At 37.1% G+C, this 18,577-nt stretch overlaps 1 protein-coding gene across 1 annotated transcript in view; it reads left to right on the top strand.

Annotated features, from left to right (window-relative positions):
- The window catches only part of GDA (guanine deaminase), a 90,538-nt gene extending 72,226 nt beyond the window's left edge, over positions 1-18,312 (top strand). Inside the window, exons 9-14 of the mRNA XM_058565650.1 lie at positions 312-409; positions 2,923-2,990; positions 11,954-12,100; positions 15,274-15,404; positions 16,568-16,595; positions 17,455-18,312. Of these exons, the coding sequence (XP_058421633.1) occupies positions 312-409; positions 2,923-2,990; positions 11,954-12,100; positions 15,274-15,404; positions 16,568-16,595; positions 17,455-17,525 (543 nt within the window). The 3' untranslated portion in view covers positions 17,526-18,312. The remainder of the gene's footprint in view (positions 1-311; positions 410-2,922; positions 2,991-11,953; positions 12,101-15,273; positions 15,405-16,567; positions 16,596-17,454) is intronic.
- Positions 18,313-18,577: the final 265 nt, after the last annotated feature.

Below are 18,577 nucleotides of genomic sequence, written 5' to 3'. Positions count from 1 at the left end.
ATCTTCCAACTGGATGGATATCCTATGCGTTAGGTCACCTGGACCAACCCTCATTATTTTATAGATTAAAAAAAACAACATGAGGTCCACAATTTTGCAAGGCTTTTGTAATCCAATGTTCTTACAGGCCTCTTTTTAGGTGTAATTTGTATGCAGTGATTTTATACGTACAGGTAATCGTAAATGTTCTTGTGAAGATGCTAACAGACAAGTCACAGCTTGTATCTGTACCTATAATATCTTATTGTGAGTAAGGACTAACTTAAGCATTTTTAAGTGGTAAACTCCACATGGGACACTCTTCTCTCCAGACAGTGATGGCACATGGCTGTTACCTTTCCGCAGAAGAACTGGATGTATTCAGAGAACGAGGAGCATCGATCTCACATTGTCCCAATTCTAATTTATCGTAAGTAGGCAATAATTGATTGGTAGATTTTGAATGACTAGGTTGCAAATTAGCAGCCAAATGCCTTTGTTTTCTCAGCCATTCCTCCAGTATCTCTCTTCTGTAGTCATGTTTGATTGGGACGGGGACTGGATAGACTGACACTTACCTGTGCTGTGGTGGGGAGAAAGAGAGCACTTAAGAGAGGATATTTTTTGCAGAGTGTGCATTTGAAGAGCACCACATCTCTTAAAATTTCCGAGTTTTCACAAAACAGGACAGTAGGAAATACAACAGAAAGAGTTCAAAACCAATAGCGTTTGGAATTTACAGCTAAGGACTGAAAGGGCGCACACGCCAGCCAGGTGCTCCAGGGAGAGGGTACTGACTTCCTGTTACTTTGTGCTGTACAAACTACCAGAAATGGCGCAGTGCAACTAGAAGCCAATGCTCTCGGTGTATGTCATAGTGCTGGGTCTGACAGTGTCAGTTCACATAAGAGGGACCTTGTCCTATTGTAATTTTCCAGAATGCAAAAGCTTTATGTATATCTGGTTCTTAACCTTTTGAAAGGTTATAGATCCATAAGTGAATCAGATGAAAGTTATGATCTATATCTTCAGAAAAAAAGCCTATATGTATAAAAAAAAATCTAATTTAAGAGAATTCATAGATCCCATGATGCTGATCCATGGATGCTAGGCTAAGAATCCATGCTCCAGAATTACATACAGAAAGGGTCTCTCATTTCTGGTGCTAGTTGATCCAGACCAGAGCTCCTCCCCCTTGGAGGCAGGTTGGGGTGGATCATTCATATATTCATTCAACAAATTTATTTAGCTTCTGTTAGATTTTAGTTTTTTTGAGGGTTACTTGATATTCTCTTGTTTTGGGTTCTTGCAGAAGCAGACCATGAGAAAGGATTTGTGCATAAGTAGTTTATTTGGGAGGTGATCTCAGGAAATACCTTTAGGTAGGTAAGACAGAGAAGGGAAGAAAGTCAGTAAAGAGTGCATCATCAACCAAGTTACCACTGTAAGCTCCTGGAAAACTCGGGGAGCCGGTGTGCAAAACAGACCACCAAGTTATCCTGCCCAAGGAGTGGGGGAGCTGGGGTAGTTTACCCCAGTTATATTGGTGGAGGACTGCTGAGTAGGGGTGAAGGGGCGTTAATCCCATAGAGCTTCTGACCTTCCCCAAACAATGGCAGAGCAGGCTCTAGCAGCTAAAGAGAGTCCCCGGTAAAGAGTTGGAGGTGCGGACAGTTGGAAGTCTAGGGACTTTGCCAGTGAAAAAGGTGTACCTCAGTGGCAGTATGAGAAAGACATGAGAGCCACAGTGATATATTTCTGAAGTGTTTTGAGAGGTTCCAGAGGCTTCTAGTTTACATAGTGCTATAAAGTAGTCACACATGACAGAGAATCTTGCCTATGTACAGCTTACTGACCATAATTATGGTCTAGTGACCACCTAGAGAAAAGGATTTAACATTCCTTGGGTTTGAAGTTAGGTCTCTTTATGGATATGTTTCTGTTTAAATGGTCATTGCTGTTCTTTCTCCAACAACTTTGAGAGCTTTATTGCATGTGCACTGGGGCTTTGAAAATTACAATTATGTGAGTCTTCGAGCAGACCACTATGACCTTTGTGTCTTCTCAGACTTCTAAGGATCACTTTAGTTTTCCTGTTTCTTTAGAGAGGGAGCATATCTCTTAAGCTCAGGGTCATGAGGTCCGGAATTCAGCCCAGGAACCATCTCTCCTACTTGCTGTCCTCAGAGGCAGAGTTTGAACTGTCAGCCTTGACTCACCAGCCTGTGCCCCCTTTTCCAGTTGTGCCCCCTTTTCTTTGATCTTGCAAGTTCCTACTCATTCAGGGTAACAAATTATTCCAGACAGAAAGGAAAGGCAGTGTTTATAATTTCTACTTCTTAGTATAGATGGATGAGTTGGTTGAAAAAAGGTTAAAGACCTATAGTTGATAACACTGTATTGTATAATTGAAATTTGCTAAGAGAGCAGAACTTAAATGCTCTCACCAAAAAAAAAAAAAAGAAAAAAAGTAAGTATGTGAGGTAATGGATGTTTGATTAACTCATTGCGGGGAATGCTTTCACCATGAATTCGTATAGCCAATCATCACGTCGTAGACTTTAAATATCTTACAACTTTATTTGTCAATTATACCTCAATAAAGCTGAAAAAATATAAAAATTCATAAGACTTTTGAACTAATTGTAAAATTTAATTTCTTCATTTAGTTTTCTTTACAAATGGTTCCCTGCTTTCCCTTCTGGCTCTTGCTGCTTTGTACCCTCCTGAGATTAACTTCAGCCTAAGCATTTAGAGCCCTTTATGACCATTTTTTTCCTCCAGGACTCAGATGGTCTGATTTGAGGACTGTGTTTGGTCAGCATTAGAGCTGATGTGACCGGAAACGCAATTTCCCGGGATAGCGCCATCATTGTTGTTGGTGTCCTTCTCTTGTTGGAACCACCTGGGTCTCCTTGTTCTGACTCTCTCCTCTCTCTACAGGATCAGCAGTGGCTTTCTCAATGTGTTGGAAGTCCTGGACCATGATGTGAAAATAGGGCTGGGTACAGGTTAGTAGTCGCCATTGGGAGCCATGGCAAAGTGGTCGATTATGTGCATAACTTTCTAATGTGACTAAATTTTCAATAACAGTTCTCTGTTAAAAAACGTTAGTTTTATTATCTGGTAGTAATATCTTGAGCTAATAAAATAGTGAGGGTGGAAGCAGTAAGATGATGTATGCAAAGGGAAAAGTGTTGATAACACTCCTGAAAGCCATTATGCACGTTTACTGTTGAGAGACTGGGATATAAAGGATAAGTCTTTCTCAAGCTTTTTAGAGATTCTTTTTAAAAAGTCCTTGATTTTTTTTTCCCTTTTGTTTTGTCCTTCTGACTAGGTTTTAATGGTTTAGATTTGTATATTTATAGTTTTCAATAACTGTGTCATCACAAATACAGTCTCAAAAGAAAATTACTTGACCTTGCCATTGTGAGCACAAGTTTAGTCCATGCCAGCATTGAGAACTCTGAGATATGTTAAGAACTTGCTTTGCTTTTAAGCAGTGTTTAACAAAATGAGATTCCAATTCCCACAGGCAGTCTGATGTTTGCTAGGCTGAAGGACTTTCTAGGTGGCTGATAAATTAGTGATGTCTCCTTTTTTTCACAGTACATTTTAATTGTTTTTCTTGAGTGTGTGCAGTGCTGCTCACTTTGAAAGTGTGCATCAGGCCTAAATGTCTAGGTATATATACTGCGAACCTTCTTTTATTGCTGTGTGAATGAACTAAAATTTTTTAAAAAACAGGTGCAGGACATCAGGATGCATTTGTCTTCTTATTTAAGAGCATCAGGATGTTTGCATATTGACAATGATGGTTTTCATCATTTTCTGCAATAACTTAAGTTTCAATTAATTTTATACGAAGAAATATTAGTAAGACATACAATAATACAAAATGATATATTTATATTTTTAAAGAGGTGTGCTAGGTTAGAAGTTTTCCCCAATTTTACATGAATCAAAGGAATTAAGTTTTTTTTTTAAATTCTAATTTAAGCCTTGAATCATTAAGATTGTGTGATATCTAGATAAAGTCACAAGTATTGAGGCAGGAAACCAGTTGCTTTACTTCACTGAAGAGCTTTAATGGATAAGAAAAAAATGGCCAAGAGTTTTTGTTACACACTATAGTTAATTAATGAAAAATTTAGCAGACATATAAAAATCAGGTAGCTATTGCTTTCAAATTTTCTAGAATTTTGGTCTCCGTGATTTAAATTCATCACATGACTTTCAGTTCTTGACTTTGGGGTGTATAGTGATGGCCTAAAACGTTTTGGTAATGCTCTAACTGTCATTTATTAGCTGTAAGACCTTGAGCAAATTACCTTAATTTTCTAAGGCTTCATTTTCTAATTTCTATAACAAAAACAACAACAATCATAACAATGTCTATCTTACAAGCTTGTTTTAAGGCTTAAATGAAAAAAATGCATGTGAAGTGGTTAGCATATACCTGGCACCTTGCACTAGTCAATAAAGATTGGCTTAAAAGGGAAAGAGCAACGTTAGTATATTGACCAAATGTTTGGTTAGATATAATGTATTTGCTTATTAATTTGGAGAATGCTATTTATTGCATTTTTACATAGTCTCTGTTGCAACAGCCACCTGTTGCACTATTTCTTAAACATGGCCTTTATATATTAACTTGCCCTTCCCCTGTAGACTTCAGAAGATTATTTAACCTCATACTATGGACAGAGAGCAGGTCCAAGGGCAGTTCATTCACCCTGTCTATAACAAGTGGAGGCAGATCTGTACTTGCTCAAGTATTAGAGAGGAGAAACTTATTGAAGCATCATGAAAATATTGCAATATAAGAGAAGGCAGTATCAAAAAGAATAAGAGGATGGGCTTATCTCTGAAAATGATCTACTTCAGGATCCAGAAGAAAATTTCAGAAAATTGCCATCAACTTTGGAGTACAAGAAGACATGGCACTATGAAAAGACCACAAGTTGTGATGGAATAGGAAATTTTAAAAATGAAAGAAGAAAACTGAAAAAGAAAAAAAGATTGAGAAGCATGTAATTGCTCGTATACTGCTGGAGGGAGGGTAAATGGTAAACACTTTTGAGAACTGTTTCGCAGTTTCTTATAAAGTTAAATATGCATCTACATATGGCCCAATAATTGCACTTTGGGGTATTTGCCCTAGAGAAATGAACACGTATGTTTGCAAAAAGAGTTGTACAAGAATGCTTATAGCAGCTTTATTCATAATAGCCAAAAACTGGAAACAATCCAAACACCTGCCAACAAGAGCATAGATAAGCAAAATGTGGCATATTCAATGGAATGCTACTCAGCATTAAAAAAAAGGAACAAACCACTGATATTGCAAAACATGGATAAATCTCAAAAATATTTTGTTAAGTAAAAAAAGCCAGGCACAAAAGAGCACATACTGTATGATTCCACACGTATGAAATCCCGACAACCGAGCTAACCTATGTTGACAGAAGTCAGAAAGTGGTTGCCAAGGGGTGGAGGTGGGAAGGGAAATTGACTGGAAAGGGCCATGAGGGAACTTGCTGGAGTGATGGACATGTTTAATATCTTTTTTTTTTGAAAGGTAGTTAAATGGCTATATACAATTATTAGCATTCATCAAACTGGACACTTGAGTTCCATGCATTTTATGATATCTTAATTATACCTCAATTAAAAAAACAACAAACAAACCATGTAGGAAGCTATGAGAAGTAGAATTATTGTTGCAGAAAATTAAATCAGTGATGCAGAGAACAAGGTTGACCACAGATCAAAGGGGGTGTTTGAGAAGGATCCACATGGAGAACAGAAAGCATAGCACCAACCCATGAAATCTTCCTGACCAAGGATCCAGGACAATTGGAGCAGAAGCAATAATCAGAGCTTTGAAGGGTAAATCTATTCTGAGTTTAAGAAAGAACTGTGTATTATATCGAAAGGACTTACCCCATTCAAGGCTAAATCATAGCTAAACATATTGTGGCAAAATATTTGAATTACAAAGAAAAATTTTTAAAAAGTCCTAGAACAGTGAGTCAGGGAAAAAAGTCAGTTATCAATAAAACAGTTAAAAACTAGTTTGGTTTCAGGTGTTTTGCTGTCACGCAAAATATCAAGACCAAGAAAGAGTTTTGGAGGCAAAGTAGTTGTTATTTAAGAATATTGTATCAGACCAGATGCTCCCTCATGTGTGAAGGCAACAAAATTCTCAGATGTACACAAGTTTGGATAATATTCTCCCCATGAACCTTTTGAAAAAATGACTTGAAAATCTACATCACCCAATGAGTGATGAGGCAAAATGAAGGGCTATGGTAAAGTAATGGTACGATAGGCTGTCAGGGAGGGCTGAAATCAGTTAAAATAGAAATCAGATCAAAAAATGTTAAAGGAGTTTAAAAAATGAAAGCATGTTCTTTTTTAAATCTCAAGATATATTTAATGTTAAAAATAATATCTTTAAACAAAAACTAATCAGGCTATGAACCTTAAATTGCTCAAAAAAATAAAGTCAATAAAAAACAACAACAAAATCATATAAACATTAAAAAGTTCAAAATGCAACATAAATCAAGAAGGTGTTTCCCTCTGGTTGGGAAGAGGTTCCTGTGACCTGAACACATGATACTTAATTTTGAAGCTGAGTATCAGGTACCTTGAGTTTTGGTGTTATGTATTCTTTATATCATTTGAATGTCTTCAATATTTTATTGTAAATTTTAAAAATAATATATGCTCTGCAAAAGAACTTTCCAAGTACTAAAAATTCTTCTATTTTCTGATTTTGTTAACAGAAACCAGGATGTTGTGATTTGTATGTAAGGTTGAGTGGATGAAGATATATTTGGCAAGTGGGAGCAAAATTAGAAGTGTATAAAATCTTGTCTCAGAAAAAGGGGACATAGCAAATAACCACAAAACAGTAATCTGAAGGAAAAAATTAAAGTATGGGACAAGTTTACATCAACAAGACCTACAAATTCATTGAAACTAACGACATACATGGGACCCGTGTCCCACTTTCTAGCGACAGTTTCCTAGCCTTCTAACTTTCTTGTTCCGTTACTCCCAAAGCAACAATTCTTTGATCAACTTGTAGACTCCAATCCAGTGATTCCATGCTTTCTTGAATTCCATTATTCCATTCCTAATTTACCCATCTTAGATGCCGGAGTACATCACTATAATCATTCCCTCAGGAACTTCCTCATTTCTCATGTGCCTCTCGTTTTCCTTATATTCACTTTGCAAAAGCCCAACCCAACTATTCCCCTTCTCAGTGTCCACAGCTGAGCAGCTAGAAGTTGCTGGAAAAAAATTCTCTAGTGGGGTTTCATTTTAAATTTTGCTCTCAAATCCCAAATGGCCCTCAGCACTACCCAAATAGACAATTATGTTTCTCTAATAGGCATATAGTCCCATATTCCAAGACAGCCTTTCCTTATTTCTTTCTAAACTTTCTACTCCAACTCCCACCCTCCTCACTTCTAGCTGATGGCTTCATCTCATAAGTCATTCAGGAAATATTAACAATCAAAAACCCTTCCCTCATCTTCGCACCACCAAATTTACACATTTACACACCTTCCTGCATCTGCCTGCATTTTCTCTTTTTTTTCCTGCTACAGCTAAAAAAACAAAAAGTCTCTTCACCAAAGGCAAAAACCAAAATACCCTCTGGAGTGTTCTGTATTTTCTCCCTCTCCCAGTATCCTAATAAAGTAATTCCTTTGGCCACCGACTCTCTTGCATCATGATTATCTCCTCCCTACTGGATCATTCCTATCAGCACAGAAACATTCTCTAGTATCTTCTGATCTTTTAAGCAAAGATACAAACAACACCTCTCTCTCTTAATCAGACACCCCGCTCTGGTTCCTGCGCCACCTCTCTGCTCCCCTTCACGGCAAAACATCTTCAAAGAGTGAGAACCTCACTGCCGTCACGTTCTAGGCACTGGTCCATTCCTCTGCCACTTCAGTCTCGCTTCTTGCCCTACCCTTCAGCGTAACTATCCTTGTCCTTTCTCCCCTGGCTATTACCACTGTGGTCTCTTTGGTGCCAACTCCAAAGGATGCCATTCTGTCCTTAACGGAGTGGACTTATGAGTAGTATTTGCCGTGATTGACCACTCTTTCCTTTGTCCAAACAATCTTATCTTGGATTCAGTGAAACAACACTGTTCTAGATTTCCTTCTTCCTGTCTTGTCAGCCGTTCTTTCTTTTCTCTGGGGGGTCCTTTCTCCTCTCCCTGGACATTCAAAAGCTTTTTTCAAGGTTCGGTCCTAGGCTCTCTCCTCTTTTTATTTTATGCTTTCTTCTTAGGAGACATCATCCATACCTTGGCTTCACATGATTACATATCTGCAGATGACTCCAGATTTTTAGATCCAGCCCAGACTCCTCGTTTGAATTCCAAACATGCATTTTCAATTGCTTACTTTCTCCTGCCCTTTTGACTCCTCCTCATAGAACCTTGAACTTCATTATATTCCAAAACACATTTAAGCCTAGTTCTCTTAAATGGCTCTCCTTTTCAGAGTTTTCAATATCTCAATGTCAAAATTTGATCATTGTCTTTGGGACCTTCCGTTACATCACCTTCTCCTCCATGTCTAAGCGAGTACAATGTCCAACCTCCTGACTCTTGAATATCTCCTGAATCCATCCTCTTTTCCCATATCAGCACCACCATCCGATCCAAGCTGCCATCATTTCTTGCCTGAACTCCTGCACTAGCTTTCTAATTGGTCTCATATTGATCCTGGACCCTTCCAGTCCACAGTCTTCTCTTTTCAAAAGAATCACAGTGAAAATCTGACCGTTTCACCCCCTCCTGCTTACCACCCTTCAGTGGGATTTTGAATATGCAAACTTTGTTACAAGGCCCACAAAGCTCTGCGTGGTTTGGCACCCATCCACCTCCCAGCCTCATCCCGCACTACTCTCTCCTCTCTCCACTGGCTGTCTTTTAATCCCCTCTATGCATCGCATTCCCTTCTTCCAAAAGACCTTTGTGTATTCTGTTGCTCTGCCTGGAGTGCCCTTTATGCCTTTCTTTACATGGCCGAGTTCTCATTCTGGTCTTAGTTTAAATGTCATTGCCTTAAAGAAGTCTTCTCTGGACATCCTGTCTAAATGGGCTTTCCACCTCCATTTTCTCTCTCACTAACTCAACACAATTTATAGTTAATATTTGTTTGTTTATATGCCTCCTTTCTTTGTCCTCCACTAGAGCCCATAGGTTTTATTTATGAGTGCTTAAATAAATCAAACACATAGAAGCTGCCCAGTAAATGATTGTCAATAAATGAAAGAATGCGTAAGAAATAAATACACATATAAAATCATTTCCTTTTATCTTTCCATTGCCCTCTGGCTCAAGAGTTTACTCTTGTATGGTTTCTTTAGAGTCTTCTTGTAAATAGTAGTGTCCTTATGTTGACTCTGGCATGCAAGTGATAGTGCCATTCTTTACCACGATGGTAGAGGGGCATGGGGTTGGGAATAGATTTTCTGAGGAAATGCATCCATTTTCTTCCCTCCACCATTCCCCCATGCAGTTTCCATCCTTTGGTCTTCATTCCTCAGCACTTACATTATTTAATTGGATTTTCTCAGCAACTGTTAAGGTAGGTGATGTTATTTCTATTGTCTGAGAAAATTGAGGTTCACAGATACTAAGTAACTGACCAAAAGTCAACAAAGCAAAACAATTCCAGATCCCAGGTTAAAACCAGGTCAGTAAAATGTGAAGTTCATTATTTCTCTTTCCACCCCATCACACTGCCTTTTGTTATATAGTAAAGTAGGGATTCTGCCTGCACTAAATGTGTTACAGAGAGAGAAGGAAGCCACTGAGCTCACCGGGCAAGGTGGGATCTGGAAGTTACTATCACAATGGAAATCCCTGGAAGAAAAGCTTGACTCTTAACACAAATGGGCCTGACTAAATACCGTGGTTCGTGTGGTCTAAGGTTCATTCTTTAATCTGCACGGTATTGTTCCTTCATTGGAAGTTACCTCATTAACGTAACAACCAGAAGAATATAGGATGATTAAATCATCCTATAAGTCAGCAACATAATAAGACAGCTCTCAAAATTTTCTCAATAAATTGCATAGCATTGTTTCCTAACCTATCTTTATTCTTTCTATAAGGATAGTTTTGATTAGATATTGAGGAAAAGACTACTTTCTGTACCTGTTCTTATAACCCCACGTATTTAAATCTTCCGTATTCACACCATCCTAATGGGTTTACTCTTGTTTTTCCGTGTTTTTGTCCACATATTTTGAAATATATCTTCCATCTTTACATGTTTCCATATCATACGGTGACAGCATTTTTATTCTGCCTTTACATTTAACGTATTCTTTTTTCTAGCAATAAAGAAAGAACCAGTAGACAAAGTATTTCAAAGCTTAATGTGCATTATTCCCACATCTCACTTGTTTTCTTAGTTTGATGGCATGGTAAAATGAAAGTTTAATGGATGGTTACTAAAATGGATTAATAGCTTAAGAAGATGTAATAAAACTTGTCAAGGAAATGTATGATCCTCTGGCAATACTGTTCTGGGTTGAAGAAAAGCATTTTCTAAAAAAATTCCATCCAAGTTTATCTAAGGACATGGAAGACAGTTGAACCTAAAATTGAACTGCAACTAGGATTGTTACTTAATAGGCTATTACTTTTGATCTTTGCAATATATATAGGCACTAAGAATTATATATGTCTACCTAGAAATGACAGAAGGAATCCTTGAAATACAAAGTGTATTCTATTAGCTATAGATGTACTTTTCCTTTAATAACACATGCTAACTTGCTTGACATTTATTTATATAAACTCATTTAATAACTTCTACATTAGTTCTTGTCAAAGGTAATATTTCAGTTTAGTTATGATTAGGGACTTTATTTAAGTCACTAAAAATCTCATTCCTCATCTAATGATGCCAACTAACATATAAAGCTGTCTACATCAGCATTGTTCATTTATTACACTGGTTTTCCAGGATACATAAGTTCATTTTAAAAGCTCTTCCTGAAAAATAATCATAAAGAAGTGGCTTTCTAATTCTCAAAGTTCTCATCTGAATTGGAATAGAGTTAGGATAAGTTTTTAGAGCATAGAACTGTGAGCTTATTTTAAATCTCATATTATGTTATCTAAATTATCTTTATAACTATGCAGGCATATTTGACCAATTTCTGTGAGATTTTAGGGAATAGGTATTTGGCAAGTGGGAATAGGTAAGAGTTTCTTCTTTTAACTTTATTAACCATCTGGGCATTGTACTGGGTTGAATTGTGTCCCCCGCCCAAAAAAAAAGATATTTACCTGGAACATGTAAATATGCCTTGCTGTGGAATAAAGGTCTTTGCAGATGTAATTAAAGTAAAGATCTCAAGAAGAAATCATTCTGAATTAGGGTAAGCCCTAAATCCAATGATGAATGTCCTTATTAAGAAACAGAAAATGAGTGACACATAAAGACACAGAGGGAAGAAGGCATTTGCAGGTGGAGGCAGATATTGGAGTTATGCAGCCACAAGCCAAGGAACACTGGGAGCTGGAAAAGCAAGGAAAGATTCTTCCCTAAAGCCTTTGTAGGGATTGTGGGCCTGCTGACACTTTGATGTAAGACTTCTGCCATCCAAAACCGTGAGAGAATAAATTTCTGCCGTTTTAAATCACCAAATTTGTGGTAATTTGTTGCAGCAGCCATAGGAAACTAATACAGGTGCACATTTGATACTAATTTAAATTGATTTAAAGTTTTAAATTCCTTTAAATGTTAATCTGTGTCTATTCTGTGTTTATAGATAAGATCTTTTTTTTTTTTTAATATAGTAAGACTGATATCTGTCACTAAAAACAAAACAAAACAAAAAAACCCTTATATACCTAATATTCCATTTATCTCATAAGGTTACTGTTTTGGCTTTATTTTATCTACTATAGATGTGGCTGGTGGTTATTCATCTTCCATGCTAGATGCAATCAGAAGAGCAGTGATGGTTTCCAATATCCTTTCAATTAATAACATAAATGCGAAAAGCCTCACCCTCAAGGATGTTTTCAGACTAGCCACTCTCGGAGGCAGCCAAGGTAATGACTATTTTATTTCTCTCTGGAACAGTGTTACAACCGTGCCAGTCCATGTCCTTGGATGCAGTATGAAGGCATGTGATATGGCATCAGCGGACATCCGGTATTCATAACTGTTGCACCTCACTTAGCATCCCCGAAACTTCACAAGTAAATTATATGTTTAAGCATGTGGTGGAGGCATCATTCTTTCAGCTAGTTCCCTGTCTTTGGCAGAAGAGATACTAGGTACACAATTATCATATTAATTGTTTTAATGGATATTTGCATTGGCCACATGCATACATGTTCTTTAAAATAATCATTTTTTCCATTGAGTCACATGACACGCTCTCTATTGGCCTGAGTGATGATAATAATAACAGTAAAAATAATAGCCAAGTCTTACTTACCATGTGATAGGCACTCTGCAACATGTTTTATGTATGTTGTTATTTAATCCTCACAATCACTGTTATTAATTCCATTTTACCGATAAGGTACCTGAGTGAGGCTTACACAACTGTCAAGCTATAGCGTGCCATGATTTGAATCCAGAAAATCTGATGCCAGAGTGCAGGTTCTCATGCTTCCACTGTGATATCTTCCTGTATAAATCCCAGCTCAGACTATGAATTTTGTTTGTATAATTAAGTATGCTAATTACCCAAGCCTCTTTAAAAGGAGAAAGATGTAAAAATATAGTTGGCTGATATGGAAATTTTGTTCAGCTTTTTTCAGTTCTCAAATGTAACCATATTTTTATGGAAAAAATAGAAAATGGGTAATTGTATTGCTTTCGGTTGCTTTAGTATTATAGTATAATCTGGGTGGATGATAGTGAACATAGCATGAAACCTTCGATAGCTAGTGAGAAATAACAACATAGATATAGAGACAGATAGAGATATTTATATAGATTTACGGTAGATACCCTGGGTCTTAGAAATGGAGGGTGATGGAGGCCAAGGGTATCCTAGGAAGAGAAACTTCCTGGCTCTTCTTTGAATGTTCTGGGCTAGGCTGAATGCCATAAAGAACATTTCAAGAAAAACAAGTAGAAGTCGTGCTCTTTGCATTTCCCTAAGTCTTAGGATTTCATTTTCTAAAGTTCCAAGTTCTAAATCACCCATTCTTTTAATGAGTGTGACATTCCCCACCCCCACCCCAGTGTCTGCACATCTGAGTTTGAGTAGATGGCCTGCCATCTTATTTTCATGGTGCAAACGAGTTCTACTTAAATAATGCTTTTTTAATTTTAGGCTTTCTGTGAGTTGCTTCGTCAGGATCCTGAGTCTGATCAAGCTGGCATGGGTTGCTTACCAAATCATTTCTACCTTGCTGTAATAGCTTTCTAATCTATTTTCTGGGCCACTGGGTTTACTGGTATGGAATTTCTTCTCCTTAGCTTGTGTCTCTACGAGAGTCTGAGTGGCATGAGGTGAATGGATCTCTGTGTAAAATGTGGCGTCTTCCCAGCTTGCCACGGCCTTGACCATCGCTCTCAAGATCAAGATGTGTGTAAATCACCTTCACAGAGGCAACCTTTGCTCCAAAGGCAGCAACACTGCATTTCCTGAAATGCATTTGAGTCACTTACCAGCCCAGCTAGGCCTCCTTGCAATAATCTGAACTTAGATCAGTTTACAAATTCATTGGAAGCAATTCTGTCTTTTTTGGTTAGCTCATGCCTGAACTCTCCAGGTCCTAACAAATAGCCCAGCCAGGTTATATATATCACTCAAACACTGGCAAATGAACCTGGTTATCTGGCCTATTAAACACACAATGATTTTATGTTGAATACAGTCATTAAAAACTCATATTTGTCATGCTTCTTTGTCAAGGGCAAAAGAAGTCGAGTGTAATTGGTGAAGGAGGAGAGAATTTCCAGTGATTTTCTATTACATTCAGTCCTTCCCCATGCAATTAGTAGAACTCATCTAACTGCTTTTAACATTTCTAATTAGTTTTGCACTCCTGTCTTGCTGTAAGAATTCTTTAGAATTCTTTTTCTAAGTCTTTTTCTAAATCTTTTTCTTTTCTGAGCATAAAAGAGTTGCCCTTTAAATAGCCTTTTAAGAACAAGTGGGGTTTCTAAGTCAGTGCTTGGAGAATTGCCAAAAGACTTCTGTATATTCATACGTAGAAATATAATGTATCAGATATTGTCTAACAGGGGTATGCGATCCATTGTTTTCACATCAGACTATATCCTGACAGTGACAGAATACAACAAACACATGTAAAAATTCACATAAATAATGCTGCATCCCAACTGACCTTCCTTTAATGCATGCTTCCATTTGGTACCTCAGTGTACACTCAGTGACTCAGATTACAGGCTTTAAGAAGCTTTAGATTCAATATCTTTATTGACTAGGAAAGCCCATTACCTCCATCTTCTGAAACTAAATCATAAAAATGAAAGATGTTCTTCCTAGGCATCTAATGTTCATGGAACATGAATTCTAGCTATGAGATGGATCGAGTCAATAGACATTATTGACCTATGCCCTGTTTTAGAAATATCATTCTTCTCTGGCAGCCAGAAAATCTTTGAGGTTACAAAGAAATTGGTCTGCTTTCAAAAACATTGGGACTCTTGAGTTAGGAGGATCTATTTACTTTCAGAAGTGAATTTTTTCTATTCAAAAGATTTAAACTAAGGAATTTCTGATGGATATGCCTGCACTGGCAAATATGCAAAAGGATAATTATTTTTTGTCTATTCGAAGTTCATTTCATTGCCAAGAAAATAGATCTTGTCAGCTATTTCATAGAAGAAAGAGAGCAGGAAGAGGAGTTGGAAAGTTGGGGGGAGCCTAGGAGGGAAGAAGAAGAAAGATATTATGTCAGTCATCACGTTTCTTAGGGGATGAATGAGACTCATAGACCAGCTGGACTGTGCAGTGCACTGGCAGAGCTGAAACAGAGAGACATCATCAGAATCGTGAGCGTGGTGATGGAGGGAACTGTTTTTATTCTCAGATTTTGCTTTCCCTGTACTTACTCTGCTTTCTGTAAGTCAAAGTCTTGTGACCCATTGCAATGAGAGAGCTTTTCTGTTTCACTATTAAGATACTAATTTTTTTCTAGTAACATGTTGCAGATTTTGTCCATGCAAACTGGGACATTTGCACAGTCTGATGGCTCGAAATATTGACTGTTTATTAATTTATTCCACCCTGTAGCCCTGGGGCTGGATAAAGAGATCGGAAACTTTGAAGTGGGCAAGGAATTTGATGCCCTCCTGATCAACCCAAAAGCATCTGACTCTCCCATTGACCTGTTTTGTGGAGATTTTGTTGGTGATATTTCTGATGTAAGTAAAAGAACGTTAATCGAAAGACATTTATTTCATGAAGTGGTCACAACAGCTTCCCTGTAGGAAAAAAATAGAGACTGAAACATTTTAATGGAATGCAGGAGAATCTTTTAAAGGGAAGCTAGGTCCTTTTAAGTTGTTATAATTTCATGACACTAATGTTAACAATAATGATATTAACAAAGTATTTGTATTTTGAATATATTTGTATATTTGAAAGTATTTGGCTAAAAGAAGCCATAATATAGTTAGCACTTATTGGACACACAATGTGCTAGGTGGCATGAGATTAAGTACTTTCATACATCATTTTTGTTTAATCATCAGCACAACTCTTATGAGAGGTAGGCACTGTTAATATTGCCATGTAATTTATGGAGCAGTGAGTCTTCAGGGAGATTAAATGATCTACCTAAGGACTCATGGCTAGTAATTAGTAATTAGTAGACAGAGTTTGCATTCCAGCCCAGGACTTTCTGACTTCCAGAATCTGGCCTCTTGACCATAATGCTACATTGATTTTCTTAATTATAAGAAAACGAGTTTCATTACTTTGTTTCTCTTATGGAATGTTTTCCTATGTATAAAATAAACTGGTTCTTCTTACTTTAATGACAATTCTTTATAAGATATTGAATTTTTCTTAAAAAAATTAGCTATTAACCACTTATAAATTGATCCACTTATGAGAGTAAATGTGATACTAAATATAACATATAGAGGTTTTTAGAAGAAAGATGCTGGATTATTTGACATTGGTACCATTTGTTATTTTCATATTATTTATTATTTTACTCCGTCATTAAAGTAAATTTGTGGGAATAGGGCTCTGTCCCCTTCATCCAGTCATTTTTCTTATATAACTCTTGAAATATTTGAATTATTTTATTCAATTAATTTCTTTAACTTATGTTAACACTTTTCCTCTGAAGATTTCAAGGTTATACACCAAGAACTTTCAGGCGATGGATAAACATTTGTCAAGAGCCAATATTGTTTATTAAGCAAAAGACCATTTCTTTTTCAATAATAGAAGTAGATTTTGCCATTGAGAAATAAATTTGTATTTCTGGGCTTTGCCAACCACTATTGGCTGTGGATTTACTTTTCTAAATGTACAAAATATTCTTTCTCATTATTATCTTTATTCTGCATTTTAGGCTGTTATCCAGAAGTTCCTCTATCTAGGTAGGTAGATACACGTTTCAGTGCTAAATAAAATCTTTCTTTATCTCTTTCTTGGGTATGGTTCTCTGTATTTATTGTACCATATGTTAAACCCTATGTGTGATCATTTGCTTTGAGTGATTTTTTTTAATGTTCCTCAACATCAAGTGCATTTATGGCACAATATTTAAAGGCACTATTTGAAATACGCATGGTCCTCTAGAACATAAATCGAAAGCTGGGGGATGGCAGGCCAAGGCGAAGAAGTCATCGCGTCCCATCCTCCTGCACTCCTTCTGTACTCTCCAGTCTGCCGCACCACGTTGTATTTGTGATAAGTATGCGGTGGAGTCTCGTCACACACATTTTTTAATGTACATTCAATTCTGTTCACTGAGAGACATAAAGAGTGTGGAAGATTCTACCCTGCCTCCCGCTCCAGCTGAGTGAGCTCTGAGCCCTAAGTGAACTTGAGATGGGAGAGACACGTGGTGTTTCTTGAGCTCAGTTCTTGCACAATCCTTCATCTCACCGTGCTGAGTATGATTCTAGGTATAAAGATAAGTATTTCCTTTACTATTGGGGCTGGAAATGCAAACCATTCACTTCTGCTGAAAGGGCAGCAACAGGTGGTCAATTCAGCTTTATGTGATTTCTGCCTTAGGTGCAGAGTTCAGACCCTCATCCTCAAATTAGATGCAACATCTTCCATTAGTCACGTCTCCCTCTCTAGATTATAAGCAATCTGAGGAAAAAAAGGCAGCTTTTCGTATTTTCTCTCTTAGAAGTATTTTTTGTTTTTAAATCCCTCCCAGTGGCAAATAAAATACTTATATGACACAAAAGCACTTCATAAATGATCCCTTGATTTTTGTTTCAGGGGATGACCGAAACATTGAGGAGGTTTATGTGGGCGGAAAGCAGGTGGTTCCTTTTTCAAGCTCGGTGTAAGACCCTCGGCATCTGCCAGTTCTCCTGGGATAACGTGCTTCTGCGTCTCCCTTGTGCCCAGGCGGGGTTAGAAAGTCGAAACACAGCACCTTGTTCTTGGGTGACTATCTCTTTCTGTATCTAGTTACAGCATTCACTTGACAAATCGTTTGAAGGAAGTTGCACTAATTTTCAACTTTCTGCTTGGGAGGATTCAAAATTTCTCCCTTTTGAGCTGTTCAGATTTACTTTAAGCTCAGACATAAGGGAATGTTATTCCTGGTGATATTCTTATTATGAGATTTAAGTAAAATTGATTTCATATTTGGAAATGTGGAGAGAAAAGACATTCCTATAAAGTTGGATATTTTAAGCCAATAAATATGAGAATCAGAAAACGGAAAATGAACTAGTAAGTATATTTTAATGAGGGAGAAAAAGTTAGACTATGAGCAAACTTTGGGAGATCACTTCAGATTGTGTTTGAAAATTATGTACTGAGCATACTAATTTAAAAAGAGAACTTGTTGAATTTTAAAACGTGTTTCTAGATTGACTTTGTTTTCTGGAAATTTGCGTTTAATGGAATTTGCATTTCAGAGACTTGTTATTGTTGTGCTTTGCCTTCTTTGGGGATGAAATGTCAGAAATTGAATGCCACGTGCTTTCTTAATATAGTTCTGTGCTTCAACATGTTTGACAGAAGTTGGGTATTAAAGGTTTAAAGTCTCTTAGGAATATTATTCACATAACTACATGGCATAAATAGTTATATTTCTGTGTACTTTAAAATCACCTTAATGTATAACTGTGTGATGCTGTTTATTGCTTCAGTTTTATTAGAAGAGAAACAAATTCCATACTCCACTGTTGTGTAGACTGGAGTCTCATAAATTGGGGCAAGTGCTGGGCATCCAGGAGTTGTCAATACCAAAAAGAAGGGTTTCATTGCAATGACCTATTCTCCCCAAGCACTATGCCATAGTTGCTGGAAATTTCATACTCAGATATCAGTCTGCTAGAGCTTTAAGATGAAGGACAAATCCTCTTAAAGAAATATTATTAAAAATCTT

This window comes from Diceros bicornis, chromosome 22 (genome assembly GCF_020826845.1).
Source record: "Diceros bicornis minor isolate mBicDic1 chromosome 22, mDicBic1.mat.cur, whole genome shotgun sequence".
In the NCBI taxonomy this organism is placed as follows: Eukaryota; Metazoa; Chordata; class Mammalia; order Perissodactyla; family Rhinocerotidae; genus Diceros; species Diceros bicornis.
Note: the sequence above shows the minus strand (reverse complement) of the source record. Positions and strands in the feature narration are given on the sequence as shown.